Source organism: Epinephelus moara, chromosome 9 (genome assembly GCF_006386435.1).
Source record: "Epinephelus moara isolate mb chromosome 9, YSFRI_EMoa_1.0, whole genome shotgun sequence".
Classification (NCBI taxonomy): domain Eukaryota; kingdom Metazoa; phylum Chordata; class Actinopteri; order Perciformes; family Serranidae; genus Epinephelus; species Epinephelus moara.
Genome location: NC_065514.1, coordinates 14,487,228 through 14,515,119, shown reverse-complemented (window position 1 = coordinate 14,515,119; position 27,892 = coordinate 14,487,228). Strand labels below are relative to the sequence as shown.

At 43.1% G+C, this 27,892-nt stretch overlaps 1 protein-coding gene across 1 annotated transcript; it reads left to right on the top strand.

Moving 5' to 3' along the window:
* Positions 1-608: 608 nt before the first annotated feature.
* Positions 609-23,912, top strand: LOC126395240 (chondroitin sulfate proteoglycan 4-like). The gene is made up of 23 exons (XM_050052554.1): positions 609-714; positions 5,444-5,607; positions 6,299-7,417; positions 7,536-7,632; positions 7,690-7,946; positions 8,030-8,151; positions 8,342-8,450; positions 8,559-9,887; positions 10,944-11,036; positions 11,173-11,670; positions 12,031-12,177; positions 13,515-13,700; positions 13,843-14,025; positions 15,476-15,652; positions 15,861-16,062; positions 16,159-16,290; positions 17,725-17,900; positions 18,004-18,199; positions 18,297-18,468; positions 18,566-18,881; positions 19,245-19,397; positions 19,783-20,364; positions 20,939-23,912. The coding sequence occupies exons 1-23, from the start codon at positions 651-653 to the stop codon at positions 22,028-22,030; spliced, it is 7,566 nt and encodes a 2,521-aa protein (XP_049908511.1). The 5' UTR covers positions 609-650; the 3' UTR covers positions 22,031-23,912.
* The last annotated feature ends 3,980 nt before the right edge of the window (positions 23,913-27,892 follow it).

Genomic DNA, 27,892 nt, shown 5'->3' with positions numbered 1-27,892 from the left:
GGGGTAAACAAACTTCCCAAACAGAAAAAATAACTAGAAAATAAGAATGAACAGGCAAAGAGCAGAGTCCCTGCAGAAAAATACGCTGCTAAACCCCTCTAGTGGGTCATTAGTGATGACTGAGAGGGATTACGTTTGTATGAGTCTATACGTTGTACTGTACTCATTTAGAAGGACAATGATGACAGGGTGTCCAACAGATCCCTTGTTATGGAGAGGTTGCCATGGGTAACACTAAGGATGCGCTCAATTCAGAATAAGTCTCATCCACACTGACAATTGTCTAACAAGACTTAAGATCCAGTCTCAGTCTCCCCATGAATAGGAACACAGACAACCTGCTGTACTATCAGTACTCTGTCTCTGTGTGTGTTATGATACCTCCCCCCTGTGTTCATGTTTGGTACTAAACCCTACAAGCTGAGGGGAGGATCAGAGGGTGGAGCTCCACCTCACTGCCCACAGGCACAGGTACATTTTTTTCAAAGGCTGTAAGCCAAAGCCAGCAAAGCAAGTGGGGGCTGTCTGGAAGTTGTCAGTGGTGGAAATGAATTCCAGTGCTGTGCAGTAATGACAATGGACGGCACGATGAAGCAGCCAGATGTTGCTCTTCACTAGATGCAAGTTAGATCATAAGGGCCTAACTAACAATGGGGAGTTTTGTGGCTGAGGTGTTTCTGCTCCTGCTGATTTCTGCAGGACACGTTCATGGAGGTAAGACGCTGCAGAGGCAAAATCACTTTTGCTGAGAAGGATTCTGCGGCAACATTATGGTTATGATTTGTTGCATTGCTGTGACAGGACTGGTGATGCTGTAAAATGGTTTACCTACAGGAGCAGGTTAAACTATGGTTTTTAATTGTCATTTATTATAGTTAACTTTAACATTCTCACACGAGCTGTGGGATCCCATCCATCCCCTTTTCATCCATAGACTTAGGACATAATGATATTGTTGTAAATGCAGTATCATTTGTACAACCTGTGACACTACAGGTGAATAAGGTGTATTTTGTATTTTCCTGAACTCTTATGTTTAGATAAGCAAATAAGGGATTGTGTAATTTGATTTGTGCTAATTTTCATAAATTTCCAAAACATATAACTGCTCACTGGATAAAACCAGGTTCAAATTTTTATTTTTATTTATTTTTTTGTTGCTGATATATTAGAGTCAAAAGCAATTTTTGGATACCAGAAAATACTGTCAACAGCCATAAAAAAAACAAAAACAAATTTGGCCATCTTTTTAGGAAAGAAATGTTATACAAATCAGGCTTTGAATTGTATATGAACAAACCCCTCTGTAAAAAAAAATATATATAATTAGAATTTTATAAAAATATGAATAATAATACTAAAGCTCTACAATATAGATATAAATAAAACTGGATTTTTGAAAAACTAATTTCAAGAAATTTGCCTTTTAAGATATGTACTGTAAAATTCCATACATTTGTAGACCAAAAATAAGACACTAAAGGTGAATAGGGTAAAAAAAAAATGTAATAATAGCTATCACAATGAAACTTCCCCAGTTGATTACTTACAATTAGACATTATATTTTCTAAAATTGTATTTTAAATATGACAAAATTCTTGTTTCATCAAAGGTTTTTTTCTGATATTTTATGTTTAAATATGCAATTTGTGCATTGTTTAATTAAATATGCACTTTTTTAATACATTTTCGGAACAGAAATGTAGACTAAAACAAACACCTAAATGTGTATTTTGCACATTTTCTTTCCACTATTCTAAAGGACAACATGGCAGCAAAACCTCAAAGTTGACCAGTGCATTAAAAAACTGCAGTGTCTCCCCAAGTTATAATGTGTCTGTGACAGTTGTCAGCGTAATGTTTAATCCAGTTTAATATTGTCTGTACACATATGGCAATATGTTGCAGGATACTGGATTACATTTTTGGGTACCTGATCTGATGTCACACTGCTCACCAAATGTCGTTCGAGACAGTTTGGTTTTGTAGGGTTTTTAAGTAGTGATGTAACTAAACACTATCATCATTATCAAGTGGCTCGCTTTTCATTTCATTGCACACTCAAAATCATTATTCATATTACTCTGAGTGTCAAAATGAGCGTTTTATAAGTGTTTCTTAATTACACACTCAACAGAGTTCATTTACCAGCTCTGTATCAGCTCTGTAAGTGGACGTCTCAACCACCACTTCTTATCAAATCTGAATTATTACCCCCTGAAATATGAACATCTCCTAACACAAGTTGCTGCATGTGCTGGAGCTAACACTCCAGGGCCGTCAGCAACGCCTCAGACATGCATCTATCCTTACACCTGCTCATGACAGCACATTACAGACCTGCACTCACATTCGAGGAAGATTACTAATAATCCAATGTTCGCTGTTATCATAGAGGCAGATTACAGAGATGGACAGGCACGGGTTATACTGACAGCGGGCTTATAGGCTTTATGCAGAGCGGCATGCTGGGCCAGTCTGCTGACGGAGTGCTTCTCACTGGGACCAGTCTTAGAACACATAGCCTTGATAATAAACATTATTTTGCAGGCAGTGCATTTTCCAACCAGAGATTTAAAGACGATGAAATAGTCAGCCATTATTCCAAATGTTACCAACACAGGCATGAAATAAAAACAAAAAAACAAAACAGCTAGTACCCCAAATTGTTTTATCTGAAGTCAGTCAACAAAAAAACCTGTAATTTTACAAATTAATGAGCAGCGTTGGCCGACTTGGCATGCCCCTTTAACCACCTGTCATAAAAACATTATTTAGAGGCTGAAAACTATGTTAAATGTTTAATAGTTATAATTTCCCCACAGGTAAAAAGTCTAGCTTGTGTTGCTGTCTGACTTTTTTCTGTGTGATGAGGAAACATAAATTATTGGTTGTCATGTAATTATACTGCAGAATCGTTGAGCCGTACACTGCAGCTTTTGTGAGTAAATTGTTCATAAAATGTTTCGGCTTGGTTTTTTATCCCCCTCAGGCCAATTCATTTTTTTATTGAGATAAGTGACGATAGAACGAGTTGGTTGTTTAAAATCATTTCTGTGTTTTGCGGATCCTTTTTTTCTTCATTAGAAACATTGAAATACCCCTTTAATTTCTATATTGTGCTCAGTCTCATTGCCAATCCATACTGCTGGACCGCTTAGAGAGTTTTTAGTGTGTCAGCCATCCCCTTCCACACACACACACACACACTATTTGACCTCTATTTGTCGTGTGTTTCTTTTTCCACAAATTGACAGTCATTTTAACAGAGTGCTCCATACGGCTGCTTTGTAGGTCAAATCGATTAAAGACTGCTTTACTGTGTTTTTCAGTCACAGGCGGGAGTGGTGGGTTTACTGGCTGCACTACAAAATGAAATTACATTGTCATCACATATAAAAACAATTATAAAACACCAGAGTGGAAAAGGGTTCATCAGCTGTACCTAATTTGCACAGAGATTTAGACAAAAGCAGGACGGACGGATAGTTGGGTGGTTGATCCACCACTTTGGTCTAGACTGAAGTATCTCAACCACTAATGAGATACCACGATTCATGGTTCCTGGATAATGTGTCCTAATGATGTCGGAGCCTGACCTTACTTTTCCTTTAGCTGATAAAACTAAGGTTATGCATTTCTCAAATGCTAGGAAGAAGTCTGTGATGTTTTTACTGCTCAGGGAAGTTAGAGGTTGATAATCTTCTTAAAAAGTTGAGGCTGAATTAGGATTTTATTTCAGAAACAAGTCCTGTTTCTCCTTTGTGGCCAGAAAAAGACTTGTTGCTGCCATGTTGTTAACAGTTCTGGTTTATGGTGATTTGTTGTGCATTGTTTGCACATTTACGATACTGCATATCATAGTGAAGTGAGATCTGTTACAAATTGTAAAACCCTCACTCATCATTGTACGTTTTATTCCAGGGTTGGTTCGTCATCTTTGACCTTTCGTAGGCTCAGTTACTGGTATTTGTTCATTTATAAAGCCTTTATACATCTGTATCTTGATTGAACAGAGATCTGACTGTAGCTGTAGTCTGAAATCTCAAGGCTTAGTTTTGTTGTCTGTTCCTAGTGCACGGACTGAGCTGGGAAAGAAAGCTTTTATGTGCTGTGCCATAACCATGTTAGCATACTTTGGTTTAAGACCAAATACCTGCAAGACTAATGACATTCACATCAGCCTCAGCGGTAGTGTTCAGTGCTAATTGGAAAATGTTAGCATGCTAACACGCTAAACTAAGATGGCTATCATAATAAACATTATACTTCAGCATGTTAGCGTGATGATGTTTGCATTGCACTCCACAGGCATGGCTTTATAGGCATATAATGTTGTTTTATTGTTCCAAATTCAAACTCAGCCCAGCCACTGGAAGGAAGTGTTTGCATTGTATGGTTCTGCAAACAATGGATATGTTACAGTTGTACGTTTCATACATGACATCAGACATTCCTAAAGTGATGAAGTTCTGATTATATGTATGAGTTGACTTAGTCATCGCCAAGCTGCAGACCAATGTCCAAGACCAACAGACAACCAAACTAGTTGTTCCTTAGACATCAGCCGGCATGTCCAGGTGTGATTGTGCCACCAAAACCTGGTATTTTAAGCCAAAACATGATCTTTTACCAACCATAACCAAGTGGTATTTGTGCCAAAACATAACCACACATTAACCACAGCACTGGTAAACATAAAGAAACATAAAGTTTCAACAAATCTGCTACAAATAACAAATATTACATATCTGTAGTTTGCTGAAACATACAATGCCAACATTTACTCTGGCAATTGAGTCATCAGACTAGCAGTATAGTTGGATAGTTGATATCCAGCATGAAGATGCAATACCAATATAATATCAATATGATGGCCATGAAAGAATTTTAATAGTAATGATTTACACACTCTTATTTCTATGTGGATCATGGGTTCCCAGTTTGAGTTAGCTAAATGTGCTGTACGTGCAATGCCCACCTAAGTTTTACGTCAGCTAATGACACAGTTTTTCCTTTCAGAGAATCTCTGTCACTGAGTAAGTTTTGCACAACTAAATGTCTAGTCTGCGTCATCTGGGTCAGCAGTGAAGTCTAATTAGCATCACACATTTCAGGATGGCCTCTCCAGAATGCATTAGTTGTCATTAATTGAATTCAGATAGCAGGTGTAAAGTGCAGAGCAGACACCACATTGACAAACCACTCAATACAGATTAATGGAATAACCTTTGCTGGGTGGTCACTGAGCATTCATTTAATTTTGCAGGGTGACTTAGCATACAGATATAACAGAGACGGTAAATTAAAAAATATATATGAACAAATTTCCAGCTTGCTCTTTTATGACTAACCCTCACTGCTCATTTGTTCTGCAAATTTTATCTTGATGGAAAACTACTCTGACTAAAGCTAAATCTGTCTTCTCCTTCATTTTTGTAGTGTCGTTCTATGGTGATGGCTACATTCACCTGCGGACAGTGGAGACATCCATTCAGACCTTACTCCATGTACGATTTAGAACCTCCAGTCAGGCGGGGATGCTGTTTTTGGCAGCTGGACCCAGAGACTACTTGCTGCTGGAGCTGGTCTCTGGGCGCCTGCAGGTAGGCTAAAGCACATGTTAGGATAGTAGCACTCTGGTCTAAATCAACTGACAGGACGTGTTTATTGTTCATTTAAAACTACACAAATGTTATAACAGTTTTCTTTTGACCATTTGAACTTTAGTAATATGAATAAAATGTGTCAAAGTAAAAGCTGTCCAGAGGGTTTCACTCAAAGATACCTCACACCTCTAAATCAAGAGAAAATATTCGTCCCTTGGGCCATTTTAGCTCATGCGTATTGCCATTTACTATCCTGAGGAAAGACAGAGAGAAGCCTGAACACACACAGCTCGGTGTCGGATTGCTCACAGAGAGAAAAAAAAATAACCCCCCCCGGCCCTTTCAGAACAAGTTCGTTCATGACCAAGGCTAAGAGAGAAGACCACAATAGTTTAATGAGAACTCCATTGCAAAGGGAGCTGCTCATGAAATAGTCTGGTTGCATTTGTGTGGAATAGCCCAATGCTTTGAACTGCAGTTAACAACGCCCTTGATTCTGTTCTCAATTGCACACATTCAAGATCTCATCACCATGCTATGCCTGCTTTTATGTGTTTGGCTTTCCTCAGCTCTTTGTCTTACTTTATTAAAGTTTTGGCTCGGGAAAAAAAATGGAAAGACACTTGTTTATCACCTTTTATTCCTCATTTCCTCTTTCTCTCCTCACCTCCCCCTTCACCCCATTAAGGTACGTCTGGACCTGGGCTCAGGTGAGCGTTCACTACGCTCAGAAAAGGGCATCCATCTTAGTGACCTGGCGTGGCACTCCATGGAGCTGACCCACAACCACCATACTGTCAACATGACCGTGGACCGGAACTCTCATACCAGCCTCCATATGCCAGGACCGGATCTGGAGCTCAGTGTCGAGGACGGGCTTTTTGTCGGCGGGACAGCCGGACTGAACCATCCATACCTTCTCAACATCTCTACTGGATTTAGAGGTTGCGTAGATGAAGTTGTGTTCAATGAACATAACCTGTTGTCCAGCCTGAGGCCTTATTCTGGGTACAAGAGCATCCACGAGGTATCTCTGGGCTGCAATCCTCAGTTTTCTGCAACAGAAGAAGATCCTGTCAGTTTTTTCAGCTCTAAAGCCTTTATCGCTCTCCCGCCATGGGAAGGGCCACAGGAGGGGGTGTTTGAATGTGAACTGTACCCCTCTGCAAGAGAAGAAGATGGCATGGTCCTGTATAGCTCTGGCAACGACGGAGGGTTTGTTGCTGTAGAGATAAGAGAGGGTAACATTTTGGCAACGATAGGAAATGGAGAAGGTACTAAGACTGAGCTGCGTTCTCTAACACATGTTCACAGCAACCACACGTGGTACCCCATCCAGCTGCACCTGCTGCCCAACAGCGTCCAGCTGAAGGTGGGGGAGGAGTTGATCAAGGCCATGCTGAGTCTGGAGCTCCAGGTCATCCAGCTCACAGGGCCTCTCTTCCTGGGAGGGCTGGACGAGGAAGCCCGGGGCGAGGCAAGGCGAGCTGGGCTGATATCGTCTGTGCCAGGGGGGCAGCCGGCTGGGCGAGGAGGCTCCTTTAAAGGTTGCCTCCGGGAAATTAAAGTGAACACTCAAAGAACAGGACTACCTCATGCTGCCGTCACCAAGGACATCACTGTGGGCTGTAGGACAGGGCAAGATCCAGATGAAATCACCACCACCAACCCAACAGAACGTCCTGAGTCAGATGTTACGACCACACGACCATTTACCAACAATAAGAAGTACCCTAACTTTCTGTTGCTGAGAAAGCTAGACGTTGTGGAGGGAGGTCGGGCACCACTGGAGCCTAAACACTTGAGGGTAGGACTGATTGTCTCCTGCTGATACATAAATGTCAGTAAAAATAACATGGGAGTTGTGTAGTTTTCACATAATAACATAAATATATATGTCAGTTAATCTTTGCACTCCCCTTTAGGTGAATCTGGATTTTCGGAAATTGGGCATTCGTCCGTCCCAGATGATGTTTCGCATTGAGGGGCAGCCTGTCCACGGCCAGCTTCGGCTAGACCTCAGTCCTGACACTACTGGGATGCTGGGCAAAGGCAAGGAGAGGAATATCACAATACGAGCAGAGGACGTCGACCGAACTTTTAGTATGCTGGACCTGTGGCTGGGCCGGGTGATATACGTTCATAGTGGGTCAGAAGACGAGCATGACTTCTTCATGTTTTCAGTCTTCTGCAGCAGCAAAAAGGAGCTTCCTGCATTTCTTAGGGGCAACCGCCTGCACCGATTTGATATCAGCATCAGTCCTGTTAATGATGCGCCTGTGCTCAGCCTGCCGGAGGGAAACCTTTTCACCATGCTGGAGAATTCAAAACGACAGGTAGGTATAGCTGAACTCTTGGATGCTACATGTAAGTGATTTAAATATAAAATAAAATATTAACACAACCACAATGTCCCCAGCTGACAACAGATGTGCTGAGGGTGTCGGACCCTGACAGCAGTCCTGCAGAGCTGGTGTTCAGCTCCTTGGGAAACCTCAACACTGAGGCTGGATACCTTGAGCACCAGGATTACCCTGGCAGGTTTGTGCTATGGCATGTGAGGACTTACAGTACCTTGCAAATCTTCTTACAACTAGTCATAGATGTCTGTTGAAGCAGTGGCTGAGGTTGTGAAGTTGTTATGTGCTATGCAGAAATGGTTAGCCCTTAGCCTAACAAGCAGAGGTAGGATCAGAACATGGAAGTTAACAGGATTGCATTTATCTTCCAGGGCCATTAACTTGTTCTCCCTGAATGATCTGGAGGAGGGTAAGATCAGCTTTGTCCACTCTGGGGTCTCCACCTCCCGGCTTGCACTCAGGGTCAGCGATGGGCTGAAGGTAAGTGATTTACTCCTTTTCATCTAATCTCTTCATTCTCCTCTCATCTCCTCCCTTGTTTCCTCTCCCTTTATCTCATCTTATCTTTTCTTCCCTCTCCTCTCCCAGTTGAGCAACACTGTAGTTTTGAGGATTATGGCAGTGCCACTCGAGCACAAACTGGTGAATAACACTGGACTGGAGGTGAACCAAGGCGGGGCTTCCATCATCACAAACGTTCACCTTGCAGTACAAGTTAATGTGGATGATCAGGCGGTGGAAATCCACTATGATGTTACAGAGTTGCCACGATATGGTGAGCTCCAGCGGTTGCACTCCAGTGGCGACTGGAAACCGACAACTTCCTTCTCACAGAAGCTTCTAGAAAAAGAACGGATCCGATACCTCAGCACTTACCATGGCCTTCAAACTCAGAACAACGTCACTGATAACTTCAAATGTAAAATCAGCATCAGTTCACAGGCTACTGAGGAGGTTGATTTCCACATTGCGGTACGCTGGATCCACTTCAAGGTCACACGCAGCAAGATGGAGGTTAATGGTGTTCAGACTGCTGCTATCACTCCAGAGGAACTCCATGTAATTTCAAAAGGTATTAAAGTCAACGAGAGCGACCTCTTCTTCAGGCTCCTGACAGTACCAAAGAAAGGGCAGCTGTTCCTCAATAACAAAGTTCTACAAAAAAACTCAACCTTCAGCCAAAAGAATATCACAGGTGGCTTGATGAAGTACGAGCTTCTCAACAAGCTGAACGACGACACAAAAGACACGTTCAGCTTTCAGGTGTTTTCAGCACATGCCAGCTCAACAGCTTACGACTTCAGAGTCAACATCAAAGCTGAGTCGACTGCAATCAATGTCGTAAACAAAGGCCTTTCAACGCTGGAAGGAGGAAGTAAAGTCATAAGCAAAGATGTTCTGTTCACTCACACAGCAAGTAATCGGGAGGTCCACTACAGTATTACAGTGAGCCCCAGGCACGGGCACATAAGGAGGATCAACCTCTCCAACTCAACTTCCATTAACGACAACATTGTGGCGTTCACAAATCAGGATATCATTGAGGAGAGGATCATGTACGTTCATGATGACAGCGAGACCAAACAGGATTCCTTCACGTTTCAAATTATGGTTTACAAACCGCACAAACGCAGTGGCAAGAAGGAGGATAAAATCACAGCCGAACACACCTTCAATATCTCTGTGCAGCTCGTCAACGATCAGAGACCTGTCAGGGTTGTCGATAAAGTTTTCCACGTGGCCCGTGATGGGCAGAGGTTGGTGACGCTGAATGACTTGCGTTACCGGGACGATGACTCAGACTTTGAGGACAGCTGGTTGGTGTACACGCGGAGGGGGATACCCATGGGAGAGCTGGTGCTGGCCAGCGATACCAGTCACAAGCTTTACGAGTTCACACAACGGGACCTCGAGCAGGTTGGCACAATTTATTTGTGAAAATTTTTGGTAATCCAGATGGTAGAATATTTAGAATCACAAAGTCAAAGGTTGGCCTTCACATGTCACACGACCCTCATGTGATCTTTAGTGTCTGACTGATCACAAAATAGGTTAAACCTCGTACACTCCCTTTCCACCAACATGAAACAGGTTCATCCAGTTCCTGCACCTGATTTTGAACTCTTCAGAGTGGGGATGCTGATCCTGATCACGTTTTTTTCCCTGTGATCCCGATCCAAGTCATTTAATATTGAGTATCTGCCAAAACCAAGTCCCGATCTGATATTTCTGCTTTCTTAGATAATACAGCTGCACAGTACATTAAACTTATTAAAACCAGTCCAATGTGTATGCTGACAACTGAAAAGCTCTGCAATGCGTTAAGAAAAAAACACTGAATCCAGACTGTACCTTAATGTTTATCTCTTTGTTTATTTTTACAAAATAAGTAAATAGGTCTAAAATAACAAACCCACCCTTCAACCTTTTTGGCCTCGGACATTGTCTCAAGGAATGTCCTTTTTCCTTTAAGAGAGTGGCCCCATGGTGCTGCAGTGGTTAGCATTGTTGCCTCACAGCAAGAGGGTTCCTGGTTCAAACCTGAGGTGGGGGGCAGGAACCCCGGGGTGGGGGAGCCCCTCAGCGAGCCTGCATGTCATCGCGGGTCTTTTCCTGGTTCTCCGGCTTCCTTCCACAGTCCAAAGACATGCAGGTTCATTGGTGACTCTAAATTGGCCGTAGGTGAGAGCTTTAGAGACAAGGTCAAATCCTTCATAGTTCCTCGCCTTGTGCACACCTGGCCAATTGCTGCATAAAGTGGATGTGCATGTCAAATTATCGGTTTGTAAAGTTGCATTCCCCCAGTTTCAATGTTACAAAGGTGTGAAGAGACGCTGTTTCAGGTGCACTTTAAAATAACACATCCAGCTGCCTTTGACCACTTGATCCTCTGTTGCTTTGACGGAATAATACTGGTGGTGCATGCTGATGTTTTTACTTCTTCTGTCTTCATCTCCTTTTCTTTTCTCTCAGAAAAAAGTGTTGTTTGTCCACAGAGGAGTGAGTTATGGGCGTTTTGTGCTTTTCGTATCAGATGGGAAACATTATGTTTCGACCCTGCTGGAGGTGAGTATATTGTCTTTTATTTATTTATTCATGTTTCAATTGTGTGTGACCGTTTCTTTTAAGTGGTAAATTACAGCTTCTTCTACAAATGACTTGCTGGTAATTAAACATCATGAGGTATAACTGGCTGATGCAGGTGATGGCCCAGGATCCTTACCTTCGAGTCGAGAATAACACCGGCCTCATGGCCCAGCGAGGAGGGGTCACAACCTTGACCTCGGCTAACCTCAGCATCTTCAGCAACCTCGACATCCGAGACCCACAGGAAGTGATATTCGAGGTCTTCCTTCCACCCAAACACGGTGTGCTCTGCTTTAATGATGGAGATCGCGAGACTGTAACAGAAGCAGATGCGATTACAATATTCACCCAGCAAGATTTGTTGGCGGGGCGCCTGGTGTATCACCACGACGGCAGCAACGAGTTGTCAGATGGGTTCAATGTGACTGCAAGAGCGAGGGAGAAGACAACAGAGAGGCGCCTGGACAGAGGGAGGAGGGAGGTACATCTGGACATCGGAGTGGCGGTAAAAATCTACCTGGAGAGTCACCAGAGGCCACCAACGGTCATAAGTAACCGTCCGGTGGTGGTAGAGGAGGGACAGAGTGTCTCCATAACCAAGGAGCACTTAGAGGTAAGCCAATAACCACAAATTGCTTGCTCACTTTCAGCCTGTTTGTGTCTGATATTGCAAGATAAGTTTCTTGCATCTAGGCTTTTGCAAGATTTATTGTTTATTGTCTGTAACTGTGATCATATTTTGGGGATTTTATGCAGACTGGTTTCTAAGTCATATATTTTCCAAGTTCCAAGAGTCAGACTTCTCAATAATGATGAAATGAAAGTGACAGTTTCACTGTGTCTTTAAATGCAGTCCAGTGATGTCATCTATACAAAATGTCATGGGATTTTACAGATCTAAACAGACAAAATAATCTGTTAATATAATAAAGTCTTGTAATGCTCATAATTATGTCCTGTTTTGTTTGAACAGGTGGTTCATGAGGACAGCCAGCCCTCAGAGATAGTTTTTACTGTCCAAAGTCCTCCTGCCCTGGGCGTCCTTCAGCTGCTTCCCCCAGACGACAAGCACCAGGACAAAAATGGAGAACAGCAGCACGTCTATCAAGTACAGCCAGCTGTAGGTTTAAAGCTGACTAGAACAGAAAGTTGGTGCATTTTTGTCACCAGCTACCTGCAAAGTAGTTTTTTGACTTAGAGATTTCTGCATTTCCGTTTTAGTCCTCGCTTGTCCCTCTTCTTTAAAGTAGGTAGGGCTCAGCTGGAAAATAAATAGTAACTCAGGAGGTTTGCTTTCCAAACTTTGAAGGGATACTTAGGATCTTTTGAAGTGGGGTTGTATGAGGAACTTATCTATATTACCGATAGTAGATGTCAGTCAGCACACCCCCAGTTTGGAGAAGCAGATGGAAGTACCGACAGGGAAGCTAAGTAATGTACTGCAGCAACAAAACATATTTTAGCCACTTAAAAAGAATCTATAAAAGCTTAAGTGTACGCCATATTGAGAAGATTTTCACTGCTTTACCTTGCCACAGAAAGCCCTTTCCTATGGTGAAGCCATTAATGGCTTCAGCTCCCCATCCATGCTCTCACTGCCAGACTCCATTGAGAAAAACAGTAATTTAAGCTCACTGAAAGACAGGAGCTGCCTGTCTACCACTGCTTTGATTGTTAGTTAGTTTGTGTTATTGTGTGACTTTGCTGAATCTAAACTAATCCTTTAGAACACCAAAGTCACACAATAACACAAACAAACTAACTGATCAAGGCAGCAGTAGACCAGCAGCTCCTGTTTTCAGGTATGTTAAATTACTGTTTTTCTCAATGGAGTCTGGCTTTGAAGAAAGCAATATTATGGCTCCAGTTTGCTGTTGAAAACAGCTGTCTGATGGCAAAGTAAAACAGTGAAAATATTCTAAATAGATGGGACTTAAGGTGGGACTTTTTTTAGGAGGCTAAACTATGTTTTGTTGCTGAGCCCTCCTCAGCAGTGCATTGCTTAGCTTCTGTGGTTGTACTCCTGCCTGCCTACTGTATGTAATACATTGACTATGGGTAAGTACCTTGTACAAACCCACTTTAAAAGATTAAAACTGTCCCTGTTGCTTATTTAGTCATTCATATTCAATGGTAAAAAGACATACAAAAGATTTACAGCCCAATTTTCAATGGCCTTAATGATAGCTGGCCACAAACCCACCCACAAAGCCCTGTAGTGTGAAAGGGAATGCACTGTTGGGTGATAATTTTGGTTTTAGCACTTTAAGTTACCCCTAATCACATTCAGTCATTTTGCCACAACTTTAGAACCAAGAAAAAACGAGACTCATTTCATATATTTCTTTCTAATTCATATTTCCTGTCACTCTTCCCTCTGATCAATCAAAACAGAAGCAAAACTGGCCCCCAAAAGTTGCACACTGATGAGATGCTCTGCTCTATTCCTCCACACAGAGCACCAGAGAGCAGCCAACAATTTCCTTCACCCAGGAGGACCTCAACCAGGGACTGATCATCTACCATCAGCAGGCTGCAGGACTCACCAACGACTCTGTTCTGTTGGAGGCAACCAACGGGGTCACAAAGGTCGGACCAATCAGGCTGGAGTTTGACATCATCCCTATCCTGCTCCCTTTACAGGTACAGAATGTCTAGAAGCTGGATGACCTGGAAAAGAAAAGAATTGCATGAAAATGGAGATAAATTATTTTCTTCTCGACCAAAGGATTATACAGGAATCAGCTGATCAGGTAGCCAGTCAGTACTATCATCTGTTCTGTAGGTGTCTGACTTGACCCTTGATGAGGGGTCGTCCCTGCCGTTGACCTCTGACATCATCAAGGTGGCCAATCATCACTTCTCAGGGATGAACTTCCTGTACCAGGTCATCGTTCCACCGCGATACGGACACTTGGAGCACAGCCGGATCCCAGGGATGCCCATCACTGCTTTCACTCACACTGAGGTTTGACTGAGCTCACACACATGCACACACACACACACACACACAAACAGAGGACATTTTTTATTTTTTGTTTGGACTCTTGTTCTTTTGAAAGGGGTAATTAGGAAGATTTATATTCTAAAGAGTATTTAGATAAGTAGTAATTTTAGTGTGTATAAAGCCAGCGTATATTTACATCTAATTGGGTGAGTTAAGAATTTATTTTAACCAAACCAGAGTTAGTGATTGTTGGAACAGTGGAAAGACAACAATCTTTGTAGGTTTTTTTTTTTTGCTTCTGTTGACTTTTAATAAAAGTGTGTTTCATGATACTAAAATTACTGTTTATTTAAATGGAATCTGGTTGAAATGGCACTGGCATTTTCAGGGCTTTTTCTGGTTGAACAAAAAGGATCTTACCCAGGTAGCCAAAATGACCTGTCCCAGAATCGGCCTGAACTGGGCATGCTGGATGAAATTAGCTAGGTCGCATCCGGTTGCCCAAATCAGCTGAGGCTCGGCATCAATGACGCCCCAGAATCAGGCCAAATCAGCCGGCCTGTCTCTGGCTGTGGACACTGCCATCACTGGCCTGTTATCAAATATGACCTGGCCCAGCACTGACCCAAACTCAGCATGTGGGATGAAATTGGCTGGGCCGCATCTGGTCACCTGTCTCAGCTGAAACTTGGCATGAATGATGCCCCAGAATCTGGCCAAATCAACTGGCCTGACTGCGGACCCTGCCATCACTGGCCTGTTATCAAATATGACCTGGCCCAGCATTGGTCCAAACTCAGCATGCTGGATGAAACTAGCCGAGCCCCGTCCAGTTGCTCGACTCGGCTGAGACTCGGCATGAATGACACCCAAGAATCGAACCAAATGAGCTGGCCCAACTTCAGATGCCGTCACAGCCATCACTGGGGACTCTTTAACAAAAAGTTCTATCTCTGAAGGGTTCCTTTCTATAAGCTGTCAGACATGTACAACAATAATCTGAATGTGTCAGTGGCAAAAACAGCAACTTTTAGTGGACTTATGTTGACAGAGCGAACGTGCCCCGAATGGTTACATTGCAGACTGTTTTGCTGCTGCCATCTGCAGCGTTCTCACTCAATACTGGACCAATTTCAAAAAATGTTGGTTCCAGGTTGAAAAATACAGAACATACCTTTAATTTTAGTGTTTGTATGCTTTCAGGAAACGATATTCAGCTCTGTCAAAACACACAATTTTCCTGTTTTGTTTCTTCATTTTCAGCATTAGACTTCTAGGTCACAGGGAGTTACGACAATGACTGCTTCATGATTTGGAAATCACAAACTCTGACAGATTTTTACCATTAAATTTAATGGACAACACTCTGTGTGGTTACATGTTTACAGTTGATTTTCTTGCTGTTGTGTGATCAGGGTCATGCTACAATAAATCTTAACAAGAATCTTCTTCATCCCGCTTCTTTGTCCAGGTGGAACGCGAGTACATCTCCTATATCCATGACGGCAGCGACACACTGAGAGACAACTTTACCATTGTGGCCAATCAGACAGAGATCAGGAAGCACAGTCTGCCCTGCACGGCTCACATCAACGTCACACCTGTGGATGATGAGACTCCTGTTGTTACAACCAACAAGGGTCTGAAGGTGGGGAGTGATGACATACAAACATAGGACACGTTCATAAGAAGCAGACACTGTGATTGTTTTGCTAAATGAAGCTTCTTCTGGCTCCAGCTTCATTAGTGCACAGACATTAACAGTAGTATTGATCTTGGAGTCTCTCAGTACCAAAGTGAATGAGTTTAAATCCCAAACTAAAGTTAATAGCCCTCCTGTCCTCTTGTTTCCTCAGGTTTGGGTGGGTTCAGTGACAGAAATCACCACAGATGATCTCAGTGCAGAGGACCCGGACACTCCTGATCCTGAGGAGCTGGAGTTCATCGTCACACCGCCCAGCAACGGCCACCTCGCCCTGAAGAGCGCCCCCTCCAGGCACATCCTGAACTTCACCCAGAATCACATACAAACAGGACAACTGATGTTTGTGCACAGTGGTGAGTACATTTTGCTTTTAGACCCACTGATGACTCTGGAATAAATGAAGAAATAACCCCTCCTCTGTCTTGATGTTTGACCTTGTTGTCTTGCAGGTGCTTTATCGGGTGGCTTTCACTTCCAGGTGAACGATGGCGTGAACTTCGCCCCTCGTCAGATCTTTAGCACAACTGCCCACTCTCTGGTCCTCACCCTGCAGAGAAATCATCCCCTGGAGGTCTACCCAGGTAGAGTCTTACAATGAAAAGCCTGGTTTGACACTCTGTGTTTGTAAGTTAGCTAACTAAAGTATAGTGATTGGTGATAGGAGAGGTTCTCAGACCGGCTTTTCCCTGCTCAAGTACAGTACGTACAGGTGAAACCAGCCTGTAGATGCATCACTTCTCAACCTGGGAATTCAGACCACTCTTCAGGGTCGTGACAAGATTTATTAGATGAAGTTCATTACCATCAATGTGTCCACTTTCTTGCCCATTTTTTAATGAAAGTGTTTAATAGTTTGTAGCCTCATTCCTCTTGCAATTGTTGATGAGATGAAACCTGAGATGGAAAGCTAAATGTAGTGCAGTTATATAACAATGGCACTGGGTGGCCTCGCTAGTCCGAGCATTATGTTGCTGCATTATGTTCCTGCCTACACAAACAGATTACAATACCTCTGTGCCCAGTCAGTGCCAGGCTGATAGTGCCACTTTCCACTCACATACTCACTTATCAGTCATTTCTCTGGTCAAGGTTACATAAGCGAACCTGTTTATGAAACACTTAATGCTGTAGTTGTTGATTTCTTTTTTATATATCTCTAACAATATATGTTCTTTGTCTGTTTTTAAAGGAATAATTTGTATATCAGTCACTCGTCCTGTGTTATGTTGAATTTGAGAGGAAAATTTTGTTACCTCACATGCCTCCCGTGGACAAAAATGAAAAAGCGGAGAATATTCTTGATAAATTGAAGTCATAGTTGACCTAGTTTAGCAAAACTATATCAAAACTCTTTATAAAAAAAAAAATGTCCATGTCTGTAGATGATATTTTGGTATGATAGACATTCCTGAGTGGCAGCTGTGTCACAGTATCCAGCTCATGAATTGAACCACCCCCCTGAATTATCCTGCTGGTGCATATCCTGCTTTAGGCTCATGTACGGGACTTTCTTTTAATGTTTTATAATATTGTGTTTGGTGTCATTTTAAAGATGACCTTCTTGGTTTTCATTCAAGCCCAATTGTGAATCTCTGTGACAAATATTGTGGTAACTGTAGCCCTTCAAACAGTCAGTGACTCACATTTTTCCACAATTTTCGCCTAATTTTTTCTTTTCTTTTCGCCCTATTGGCAAAGTTCTAAGCATATGAATGGATAAATGAGACTTGGATTATACTGCACAAGTTGTGTGAATTTGTAAATAGATGTTTTGATATCGTTTTGCCATTGTTTAACACTGGCCACTACCAATTGATAAAGATTTTTTCCTGTTTTTGGATTCTTCGCTCATTCTTCACTTCCTCTAGTTCTGAGCCTGCCTGTCTTTTGTGGCTGTTTAAACTGAAGGCATGGTGATGTCTCCTGATAATACATTTAACCAAGATCATTCACTGCTTCCTCTCTGTTGTTGTGAGCTTTTCCTTTTTCTAACTGTCTCTTTGTCCCCTTTAAAGGCTCTGTGACACCCATCTCTGAACTGGAGCTTCAGGCTGTAACCAACGATGTCAGTGACATCAGGAGAAACCACTCTGTGGTGTTTGCAGTGACTGCTCTTCCTAAACTTGGTAGCCTGGTCCAACGTATGCCCGACAACTCCACACGAAACATTTCCACGTTCACACAGAGCATGGTAGGGACGTGTGTGTCTTCGCAACAAAGGAAAGCTTTTGTTTACTTCTCATATAAAACGATACCCCTTTCTCCTTCGTCATGTCTTCGTCTCTGTCTCTCAGGTAAACGATGGAGTGATCTTCTACAGTCAGAACAAGCCACAGTCAGTGGGATGGTCGGCTGCAGACTCTTTCTCTTTCACCGTGTCCTCTCCTCCCGCTTTCCTTCCTCCACACACTTTCAGCATCTTAATCTCCCACCAGGCCAACGAACACCACGACAGCCCTCAACACAGGACCAGACTTCTGAACAACGCAGGTATCGTGTGACTGCGTGTTCTCTCTTTTTTATTTGATATTTATTGTACCAGGAAGAGTAGAAGTTCAGGAGGATCTATTGAGGTGTTTGTGTTCAGGTGCCGTGGTGGCCGAGGGAGGCAGGGTGACAATCGACAGGTCGAAACTCGACGCCTCCAATCTCCTCGGGAAGGTTCCAGAGCCCCAACGAAAAGACCACCACATCCTGTACCGCGTGATTTCCCTGCCGCGCCATGGGACTCTGTCTATACAAGGACATAACCTCACCAGGTGCTGAGCTCCTTTCTCAGTGTCTCAATTACTGATTACTTACTAATCTGCATCTATTACACTTGCTAATCATGACTGTCAATTTGTCTTTTCTCAGGAACCAACCTGACTTCTCCCAGGCCACCCTAAACAAGTTCGGCATCACATACATCCACGATGACTCTGAGACTACGAGCGACAGCTTCACTTTCCGGGCCTGGGTGGCACCTTTGGAACTCTCAGCCTCAAAATCCTCCCTGCCGTCACTAGATGCGGTTTCTCATCGCCATGCCAAGGACAGGCTGGAAGTGACGGAGACGTTCAACATCACAATCACGCCGGTCAACGACCAGCCGCCGCTCCTCAGGAGCAGAGCCCCGAGTATGAAGGTCGTAATCGGAGAGAGAGTCATACTTGGACCAGACAGTCTGCAGGTGGGCCGGTGTTAAGAGAGCAGGTGGAGCTGTGGTTAGAGCTCCACAGTTATGGTTTAAAATGTTTTATTTTACTAGTACTGATCTTCCTATTTTCACAATTATTTACCGATTTCTGGAAATAAAATTTAACATTTTAATCTACACAACAAGCCGATACCACACCTGATTAAATGTATCCTAATAACAGAAGGGTGTTATGTTAATGGCAGTGTAAGGGGATTGTAATATTAAAGTGTATTTCTTCCACAAGCAGAGATCTAAATAGACCGGCAGCAGGACTACTTGAATTTGAATGTTCACTTGGGATGAGCATTCCTTTTAGAGTCTTATAAAAACAATCCTATCAATCAATATGTCCAGGTTGAGGATCACGACACCCCTCCAGAGGAGCTGCACTACCTTGTGATCAGCAAGCCCAACAACGGCTACCTGACACTGGGGGAAAGACCAGAGCCGGTGACCTCCTTCACCCAGTACGACATCAACCACGGGCGGCTGCACTTTACACAGCAGGTGAAGAGTCAGTCCGCCAAAGGAGACTTTAATTCTTTCTTTGCAAATGTGTGTGTTAGTGAGGTTTATTCAAAGCTCCAATTTGTGTAATTGGTTGTGGTTATAGAACTGTATAACATCATCTGATTGCAGAAGTAGAAAAATGTGCACACATCACTGTCCAGCAGTGCGTTTGGATTCTGCCAGTAGGGGTCGCCAAAATCAAATCCAACAAGAAAGGAGTTTAAATTTAGTTGTATGTTCTCTCTGTTTTTGTCCAAAAAGTTTAAGGCACAAAAATGGAAATCAGAGTATTTTAAAGTCATCAAAGGTTTAATGTTTTTAACTACATGTTTTAATGTCTTTATTTTTCTTTTATCCTTCCCTCCTGTGTTCCCTCTGTCAGGGAGAGTCCTCAACAGGTGTTTTCTACTTCAACGTAACCGACGGTCATCATCGTCCACTCTACAAACTGTTTAGTGTCGAGGTTATAAAGCCCTCAGTCACCATGGTGAACAACACCGGCCTATCGTTGGTTCAAGGCCGGACCGCTGTGATCCTGACAACCAACCATTTTGCAGCTCAAACCAACAGCCGCACGCCGGCCAATATCACCTACACTGTCGTCACTCACCCTCACCACGGACGCATTGCTATTAACGACCAGGAAGTCTCAACCTTCCGCCACGAGGACCTGCAGTTTGGCCGTGTTGTCTATCACATGACTGACCTCAGTGAATCCGAGGACAGCTTCCAAGTGTCAGTGTCAGCCTCTTCACCCAGTGTTGACTATGGGAGTGTAACAGCACAGACGGTGAGGGTGACTGTGCGGCCTCTGCTCTCTTTGAGGGAGCCGGTGAGAGTGCCCAGTGGTATTGCTGTGAAACTGGGGAAGTCCATGATCGATGCCTCTGAGCTGGCGAGAATCAGCCGAGCCGACCCAGTTTTTCATGTTCTGTCGCCACCAAAACATGGAAAACTAGTCAAGGTAAGGCTGTTAGTCATAAGCTTTTGATTAAGTTTAAAGATGTTAAGGTTTAAAGGTGACCTTTTATGCTTATTTTCAGGTTCATACTTGTATTTAAGGTTTCCATTAGAACATGTTTACATGCTTTAATGGTCAAAAAACCCACTTTATTTACCTCATACCATCTGTTCTGGAACACCTGTATTCACCTCCTGTCCGAGACGGTTCATTTTAGCGCCTGTCTCTTTAAGCCCCACTCCCAAAAAAAGCCCAGTCTGCTCTGAAGTGTGGTGTACTGTCACAATTTGATGTCATCTTGAAGCAAAAGTAGAAAAAGTGTTGGAAACAAGAGCATTAACAACGGCCTGATGCCTGAAGTTTCTGCTAACAAGGATTGCTATTTCGTACATTTACATTGAAATATTAAATATATGAAAGGAAAAGCATAATAGGTCTCTTTTAAAGGAACATGCCATGCTGAATGTGGATGCAATCGATAATAGAAATTGCAGAAACCTCAATGATTCATGTCACTGTGAGCTTAATCATACAATTTCAGTTCACCATCTCTCTGTCTCTGTGTGCATGTGTGCAGATGACGTACGACCCTAACCGAGCATCAGAGGTGCTGAAGTCATTCACGTTCAGAGATGTGGTGCAAGGCCGGGTCGCCATCGAGGAGACTCTCAGCGACGATGACAACCAGCTGCTTAAAAACAAATCAGCACTCACAACAGCTCGAGGCCACGCCCCCGCCAGGCCTCTAAATGATTCTTTCATCTTCCTGCTGAAAGCTGGAAACGTGCAACCGGCGAAGGGCGAGCTTCACTTCACCATCTTTCCTCACCACCAGATGCGTCATGGTCCGAGCGGTTCAAATCCAGACGGTGCAGGTCGTGAACACACGACAGCCCGTCTTCCCACACATAATAAGACCACCACTGGAAGAGGCGGTGGGCGAGGGGGTTCCACAACGCTCAGCGGGGTCGGGGAGGGTTTGCCCCCCCACATTTTGTTACATAAGACCCACAACAGGACACAGCACAGGCAGAGGCCTCACAGCCGCTGGGGGAACCACACTCGCGGTCATGGAGGAAGATCAGGGAGTGGTGCAGATGGAGCAGGTGGGGGTCACAGTCATGCCCCAAAACCCCACACTCCTGTGTCAGACAAACACGGTCCAGTGCTCCCTCCTGAAACCCACCCAGTCCACGTTGAGGTCCTCCCTCGCCCCGCCTCTGACCCTCTCCTCATTATCCTGCCACTGCTGGCCTGTTTGCTCCTCATCATAATCCTCGTAGTTTTGATTCTGGTGTTCCGCCGCCGCAAGGAGAAACAGGCCCGGCTGCGACTCCTCCAGCAGCTCGCTGCGGTGGCGTTACCCACTGAGGGCAGCCCGTACATGGGCCGGGCGGAGCGGAGTGTGGCTATGCCCTCTGTGGTGGTCACACCACTGGGCCATGCGAGCTGCCCTACCTCACCCAGGGTACCCATAAGTCCCAGAAGACGGAGTCTGGCCCCTGGGATGACCTTCTGGGGACCAGTTGAAGCTGATGGAGCACGTGGTGTTGGGAATAGAAGAGGCAGTAACAGTAATGAAAGAGATAATGTGACTGCAGAATTCAAGACCCATATTAGATCAAGGTCCTCTACTCCGACTCTGAAAGACAACCAGTACTGGGTCTGATGGAAGTAATCTAGAAACCTAGAAAAAAAAAACTGTGCCTTAGAGGTGTATTCGGTGTAAAGTGTATAAATAGCATGTGCTTACTCTCCAGGGGACAGCGGTAGTCATCTAAGGCCCTGTTTACACCTGGTATTAACATGTGACCTGGGTGATTGCATCACAAGTGGACTGCTCTAAGTGCAAGCGTGAATGCATCCAATGCGTTCCCAATGCATCTTGGGATCCGATTGCTCAGACCACTTTCAAAGGTGGTCTAGGTTGCTTGTGGCCACATTCCTTCAGCAATTTGTACACTAATTTGTCCTGAAGGACCACCTACTCAGCTGATGTCCTTGCTCAGCTGACACCTCAACCCATAAGAAATCTTTCTGTTGGTGCAGCTGCACAGACGCTGAGCTGAAAGACCGCCTCTGGAACCACTCTACTCCCAGCGAACGGTCAGTTCAACATCTGCCTGGTAAGCATGAACTAACACAGCACCAACAGCTGTCAAACATACAGACACCGAAATGGCTTGAGTCTGTTGTCTATCCATCCATTTTCAACCACTTATCCAAAGTCAGGTCGCGGGGGCAGCAGGATGAGCAAAGTATTCCAGACGTTCCTCTCCCCAGCAACACTTTCCAGCTCCTACTGAGGGATGCCAAACCGTTCCCTGGCCCCAGGGCCTCCTACCAGTGGGACATGCCCGGAACATCTCTAATGGGAGGCGACTCTGTTGTTAAACCCGTTAATGTCTGTTAGCCGATGCTAACAGTTAGCCCTGTCACTGTGTGTGTGGCCAGGTGGACTTTCACCAACTGTCCCCAACACGAAGCTCACACTCCTGCGGCAGTAGTCTCCTATTGGCACTTGTCTCACGCTAAACAAAGAGAGAGCAGGGCAAGGAGGGGATGCTAATCAGTATCATATGCACAGCAATACAATTAAGATTTTAAAGGCTTTACGTATGCGAATAGAAAGACAAACCTGTCAGCTAAAAACGACAACGGGGAAGTGAGATCCAATCACAAGTGGGCACTTAAGATGCATTCCAGTGCCAGGTGTGAACAGACAGACTTCAAGCTCTCCATGTGTGATCCGATCACCCAAGAAACATGTTACTACTAGGTGTGAACAGGCGCTAAGGCACATCTGACCTGCTATGAACTTTTAAAATATGTGCACACTGGTGGAAGAAATTGTTCCTTTTTTGTAGGAAATGTATAACAGCCATTTTATTTAAGTAATTTCACTGAACCAACTTGAATTGGACGCATCTTTGTTATAGTAACAATGTACTGAAAAACTGTTATTTCACCTGTAAAACGTTACCCAGCTACCTAAAAGGTGTGAGGTGCTATTCAAAGTAAACAGAATCCATTAGTACTGCTTAAGAGGCTTTACATGAGCACAACCACCATTGGTTGCTTTATGCAAAGACACAATTTTTCTAACACTCTGACTGCTTTAACTTTTATAACTGTGATGAATATAGTAGTATAATTTTGGAACTGAGGCTGAACAAAGGAAGTGAAATACAGACTTAATGTCGCTGAGTTTTAAATAAATTCAGAGGATAAACAAATGTAGCTGAAACCTCTCACTCTCAAGATTGTTATTTCACAGAGTTCAAGTTTCACTTCTTCAAAACCTTGGCTGTCAGTTGGCAGATATACTGCCTGTTTGTACATGTGACTACAGGTGCTGTAAGCGTCCAAGTCTGTGCATGCAAACTATTTTTTTTAAAGCATTCACTCCTCTTTCACTGGTCTGAGCACTTTTCTTTTCACTTCTCCACGCACTGGTAGTTTCCTCTGTTCTCGATTAACCTCAATGTTTTTGTCCTGTTTGCCATGCACTGTGAAAGATTTATTTTTAATAAAAGATATTTCTTAAAGAATTGTGTGTGTTAATCTCAAACACATTATTGCAATCACCTCAGTGAGTGGAGCAAAAACTAAGAGATAAGATGATCAGAATGAATCATCTTTGTCTCTCAATGTACAATATTTTTTCTGCTGCACATTTTTAAATGTTGAGTACTTCACACATTAAAAACTTGAGCAATGTGTGACACTTACACAACCTCCCTTTAGGTTTTATGTAACGTGCAAAAGTAGGCCTCAGCGAGCAGAGCCATTCAGTAATCAAAGAAAAAAGGCTTTCAGGCATGACCTGCAGGTGCTGACACGTGATTTGTTATTTTAAGTCAGTATTGAAACTTGTTTTCAGTATATTGATGCATATATGCACCACAACACAGTATTCATACATTATCCAGAATAAATCATTTTTGGTGTATCATTGAAGTTTCTTAACCTTGTCATGTATATTAAGTCTGATTTTAATCAAATTCATAAATGCAACACTTCTGTTTTTGCTTCATTTTCACAGGTTTAAGTAAAAAAATAATGCTTTTTTATGCACTCAATATTGCTCTTAAATTTTGTCGCAAATTTGTTAAAATCTGTGTTAGTGAGCACGTCTCCTTTTCCCAGAGCAACCTTCTACCTGACAGGTGTGGCACATCAAGCTGCTGATTAACCAGCATGATTACTACACAGGTGTGTCTTGGGATGGTCACAATAAAAAGGCCGCTCTAAAATGAGCAGCTTTAGCTTTACAAACAGGATTTCACATGACTTGCACTACAGAAATGCATTTCTTGGTCACAGATACCCCAAAAAATCAGTCAGTTTCTGGTGTGGCGCCATTTGCCTCATGCAGTGTGACGTGTCTCCTTGTCATTAAGTCGATCAGGTTGACATGCTGGTGACTGTCTGGTGAGGATGCAGACCATGCAAGAACTAGGATGTTTTCAGCTTACAGGAATTGTGCACGGATCCTTGAAACACGTGGCTGTGCGTTATCATGCTGCAACGTGAGGTCATGGTGGCAGGTGAGTGGCATGACAATGGGTCTCAAGCTGTGTGTTCCGACACCCACACTACCATACTATATAGTATGCCAGAAAAAATATTTGGTATGTCCCGATACAATAATGAAGCATGCCAAAAATACCAGGATGTTCTACTACATGCGGTCTGATTTTGCAGTGTGCAAGCCAGCATGCTTTCCTGGCTATTCTGACCAACAATCCTCTGCACAGCGGACGATACATCACATTGACTGTCAGAAGTTGCAATGATGGATGACAGCACATTCAGTTGACTGATGACCAATCAATTAGTAATATTAGGGAATATTAATTGTTTAATTAAATAAAATGATCATAAATATAACCAACAATGAAGGGGCTTAAGTGTCAAATATCAATGACAGAGAAATGTTTATCCTATGTAATTTTCTAGTGTGAATATAACATGATCTGTCCGGGTTGACCTCTGTCTCTAGTGAGCTTGGTGAACAGCATTTTGTTTTATCTCTGTGGTAAAGGATATATGAGTAAGAGGGTCAAAGTTAAGGTCATAACTTTAGAGAAAATAGTTATGTGCATACTGCATGCAAGAATATGTACTTTTTAAAGGCAGCTACAGCCGCTACTAGAAGTAAAAAGAAAAAGTATGTGAACACACCCAGGATCTCATCACGGTACCTCTGCCATCAATAAAACGCACCTATGTTGATTGTTCGTAGTTTAAGTCAGCATATACGATAACTCCAGCATCACCATGGGGCACTCTGTTCACAACGCTAACATTAGCAAACTGCCTACACATGCCCATAAATGCCATCTGCCAGGTTCAGTGGAAGCTGGGATTCATCTGTGAAGAGAAAACTCCATTAACAGTGATCAGTTGCCCAATCAAATCTGTTACGACGACAAATTGCTGTCAGGTTAAAACCCTGGTGAGGACAATAAGCAAGTAGATGAGCCTCTCTCTGAGTTTCTAATGGTTTATGCAGACAGTGCGGGACCTTTCATATTGGATGCTCTGGTGGACATTGCTGTAGTCAGCATGCTGATGGTACACGGCCTTAAAATTTGTGACATCTGTGGCACTGTGTTGTGATAAAACTGCACATTTCAGAGTGGCCACTGCACACCTGTGTAGTAATGATGCTGTTTAATCAGCATCTTGCTATGCTTTTCAGGTGGATGGATTATCTTGGAAAGGAGAACACAGATTTTAACAAATTTGAGGCCAATGTTTAAGAGAAATTATTTTGTGTGCATTAAAAGACCTTTTACTCAAATTTGTGAGAAATAGGAGCCAAAAAAATTCTGTTGTGTCTGCAGGTACAGGTAGCTTCTGCTGTGATACCTAATAAAAGGAACAGCAGGAGAGCTTTTGTTTTTGTAATGAAGTGGAAGAAAATCTCTAATTAAATCTTTAGAATATCTTTATGAATTTGCAGCATTGGCTCAGAAAACAAAAAAAATCATTTGAAATTATCAGGGGGAAAAAAGCAAATTTAAGAATAAAAACAAGGAGGAGGAGAGAAAGAGGCAGATCTAAATAATGAAGAGCCTGCGGCTGCAGTAATCTGACCTGCAGTCTGTGAGCTCTGGTGTCAGATATCAGTGACTGGACTGCTGCAGCGTCCAAAGGAAACACTAATGATAACAAGCCTCGCTTCAGGAAAACTCTGCACTGACAAAACACACAGAATACAGATTTGTGAGTATACTAGATTGACTTCATCGAGCATGTGTTTTGTTGAAAAAGACAAAAGTGAAAAGACATTTCATAACAAATAAGCGCTTGTAATACTGTTCTCCTGTTCTCTGTAATATCTGATAAAATAAAGCCAGTTGTAAATGTTAGTATAATTCTCTCCTCCAATCACGAGCACGCATTCACCCACTGAAATTTGCATAAGTATATCCAGCCAATTTCAATGTGCCTATACCAAAAATCTGTGAAGCCCATAACGGCAGCTATTCTTCACCCAGGGCCGCATATATAGACAGTGTAGGCAGTGTGGTAACAACTGTGCCTGTGAGGTGGGGGGCCCATAGAGAGAGTGGGCCCTCCAACAAAGTGTTGGGTGGAGAATGGCACACCTTGGAAATATGCCTGCATTCAAAGAACTCTCATTAAATTAAAAAAAAAAAAAAAAAAAAGCCCTTTTGTTGCGAAAATCCCATTTCATAGTTGGGGGGAACAATAAACAGTAAAATTTTAGATAATAATTCCGGGGGGGCAAGGAAAAAAAGTTGTAGCCTGTCTTTTATACAGCATCTTTTACCGCAATTTGACGCTTTAATCTTCTCTCCGTCTCTCCAACAGGCAGGCATAGGACCTTTCTTAGCACTGGCTGAGTCCACCTGCACATGTCCAGATTTAAAACAAAATGATTGAAATCAAATGAACATGTACACATCGACAACAGTCAGGTGTTGAGTGTGTCTGGAGCAGAGCAGGTCTCCGTCTCCCCATGCGCAGTAGTGTGAATATTTATGCCATTAAGTAAACGGAGAAAACATGTCTCTCCTTGTTTAATAGCAGCAAAACAATAAGGCTTCAAACAAACGGAGCAAACCGTTTTTTTTTCTTTTGTTTTTTTACCGGCAGTGAGATCATAACTTTAAAAAATGTTTTTGAAACGTTGAATTTTGAAAGCTGAAAAAGACTTCCTGTTAGGAACCTCTCGTGTTACCTTACTCATCGCACCTAACAGATCCCTCCTAACTCCTAACACTAACTCCTTACGGGCAGGAATAAGAGACATGAGACGGCCTTAAGGATGGCGGACCTTGAACGACTTCCGGTTCAAGTCAGGAGTTAGCAGTATAAAATAAGAGACTTGGGATGCAGTCTGTGTCTGTGTGAGTGTACATCTTACCCCGCGATGCACGATGTAGGCAGCCGGGTCCAGCCTAGCCCCGCCCGTTGGAAAGAGTGTGGGATATACCACTACTAGGAATGGGAGGGGGGGACTAAATCTTTTAAGATTTAAATAGCACATTATTGC